The sequence below is a fragment of the Conger conger genome, chromosome 9, assembly GCF_963514075.1.
Source record: "Conger conger chromosome 9, fConCon1.1, whole genome shotgun sequence".
NCBI classification, from domain to species: domain Eukaryota; kingdom Metazoa; phylum Chordata; class Actinopteri; order Anguilliformes; family Congridae; genus Conger; species Conger conger.
Genome location: NC_083768.1, coordinates 42,993,216 through 42,995,829, shown reverse-complemented (window position 1 = coordinate 42,995,829; position 2,614 = coordinate 42,993,216). Strand labels below are relative to the sequence as shown.

Below are 2,614 nucleotides of genomic sequence, written 5' to 3'. Positions count from 1 at the left end.
TCTCATAAAATGGCCTGTCCAGGTAAGTAAAAATATTTTAACCTCAAAATTATCCTGTGGCTGATGTCCATATTGTTTGATAACTTACTTATCCTTTTCTCATTGTCTAAACAATCTGACTACTGTTACTAATTGTTCTTCAAAACAAAATGGCCTTTTCTTTTTAGTATTCTTTCAGTATTCTCTCAATGCTACAAGCTAATAACTCCTGCTTTTTGATTTATGTGTTTATTGATTATTTTATTGTAAAAACTGTGTTGTTGAAATGTGCCTTCTGCTTGTACATTACGGAGGCGTCATTTCCCATGCATCGCCGCATTGTGCAGTAGATCTACTTACACTCGCATTTCCCTCTAAAGTTCTCCCTCTTCCCTGAAGCATCGGACTGGAGCCGTGGATCTGCTTCCATGCATGCGCCACGCCCTTCAGCCAAACAGACCGAGAGAGAGAGGGAGGGAGAGGGAGAGAGGGAAGGAAGGAGAGAGTGAGAGAGGAAGAGGGAGGGGGAGAGGGAGAGGGAGGGGGAGAGAGAGTGAGAGAGGGAGAGAGGGAGAGAGAGGGAGGGAGAGAGAGAGAAAATGGTGGAACTGAGGAAAAGAAACACTCTATGTAGGCCACGTCATGACTCATGTTCAAAAACTTTGTTTAGAGAATGTGATGAGTATCTACAGAACAGCCGGGCAGTGCCTATCAACAGGGAGACTATGCAAAAAAGAGAAAAGTTTAACATTTTAAACTTCCTACTTTTATTCAGCACATTACAAAAAAATTTTATTTTTTATTTTATTAAAAAATAACAAGAAAACAAAACAAGCACACTCTGGTTTCTATGTGTACAGGAAGGGGCAAGATGAAGAGAAAAGGAGAGGGATGTGATAATGTGAAAAGAGAGCAGGTCGGAGATTAGAGAGGGAGACAAAGTGACTGGGGCGTGGCCCGCCTACTCTTCCTGTTTCCACTGAGAGAATCGCACAACTCGAGTCTTTGAACCCCACCCCACCCCTCTTTCCCTTTCTCTCTGCTCCCTTCCCTCACCCCTTCTGCTTCCCTTCTCCCTCCATTCACCTCAAATCTTAATTTCGGATTCTCTGTGTGGTTCATCATTTATTCATTTTTAATTAAAATAGTTTTTCATTATTTTATTTTAAATGCACAACGTGATAATTCCCCCCAACGTTTACCTTTCCTCCTCTCCTCTCTACGATGCTGAGCCAGTAATTATCCTATTGGTATACACACAACATCTCTATAATCATCCACAGTTACAATTACAGCCTCAGATAATAATCCGGGTTTGGCTGTTTCCTTCACGGAGGGCCACTTAGGTCTGTTGATTTCTGCCTGCAACAGACCAGAGTGATTAAGGAAACTGGGTTTCATCAAAGGCTGCCTGCTGCCAGCTTCCTGGATCAGAGTCAGCCCTGTTGTCTGAGTCTGAACAGCAGAGCCGCAAAGGACTCACTGGCGACACCTAGAGGACTGTCTTGGTTGGTGCAGCTGATGAGCTGTTATCTCCATCCTTTTCTTTCCCAGGCAAAATGTCTATGTGTGATTGCATAGCCGGACTCCTGAATATCTTCAACAAGTACTCTGGAAAGGATGGGGACCCAGATACCCTCACCAAGGATGAGCTGAAGGATCTGCTCAAGGACGAGTTTGGGGGACTTCTGAAGGTGAGAGGCCTTGCACATGAACTACAGCATCATTACCAGCACTGATACAGATACTGACACCAGTACTGCCATACATTACAATGGCAATACCAATGCTGACATTGATTTAATAACTAACACTGAATGATTTCAGTACATATGCCTATATTGACCCTCATTACAAGGTTGACACCAGTTTATACACTGATTACAATACTGCAATCAGTATCCTGGTTTTTTTGGCCAATTCAGCTTTTTTAATATTACTGTGTGAAATTGAGTGTTATGAGGCCAACTACATGAGGTCATCATGGGAGGTGCATATCACAGTTATAGATAGGGGGCAACATTAGCTCAGGCGATAACAGCAGTCGTCTGTCAATCAGAGGGTTGCTGGTTCGATCCCGCCCTGGCTGTGTCAAAGTGTCCCTGAGCAAGACGCCTAACCCGTAAATGCTCCCGACGAGCTGGTTGGTTGCATGGCAGCCAATCGGTGAGTGTGTGTATGAATAGGTGAATGAGTGGCATCAATTGTACCGCGCTTGTACAGCACGTATACAGCGCAACCATTTAGCATTTATATTGGCGGCGATGATAAATTAATGTTCTCTTTTGTGTTTGCCTCCCCTGGCAGAACGCTGACCAGGTAAAAGTGGACCAAGTGTTCCAGCAGCTGGACCGGGACGGAAGCCAAACTGTTGACTTCAGGGAGTACATGACGTTTGTGTGTTCCCTGGCTGTGTGTTGCAAGGAGTGCCTCCAGAGTGGACAGAAGAAGTAAAGCGCCCCCTTGTGACTCTTGCCTAGTACTGCAGCTCCCCACGGCCCTGCACACGCCATGTAGATTCACATGGTTTCATCAACACCAAGACATATAAATGAATACCTTAAGACAAGCTCATTCTTGGCAATAAATAAATGAAATGTTCTTGTTCTGATAAAAAATAAACGGATGAGATAAA

At 44.1% G+C, this 2,614-nt stretch overlaps 1 protein-coding gene across 1 annotated transcript; it reads left to right on the top strand.

Annotated features, from left to right (window-relative positions):
- The first annotated feature begins 6 nt into the window (after positions 1 to 6).
- On the top strand, positions 7 to 2,614 carry LOC133136789 (ictacalcin-like). The gene is made up of 3 exons (XM_061254523.1): positions 7 to 22; positions 1,534 to 1,673; positions 2,287 to 2,614. Exons 1-3 carry the CDS (start codon positions 10 to 12, stop codon positions 2,431 to 2,433), a joined length of 300 nt encoding a protein of 99 aa, XP_061110507.1. The 5' UTR covers positions 7 to 9; the 3' UTR covers positions 2,434 to 2,614.

Coding starts and splice junctions, on each gene's coding strand:
- LOC133136789 (XM_061254523.1), top strand. Junction 1,674..2,286: donor AGTTTGGGGGACTTCTGAAG/GTGAGAGGCCTT, acceptor CTCCCCTGGCAG/AACGCTGACCAGGTAAAAGT.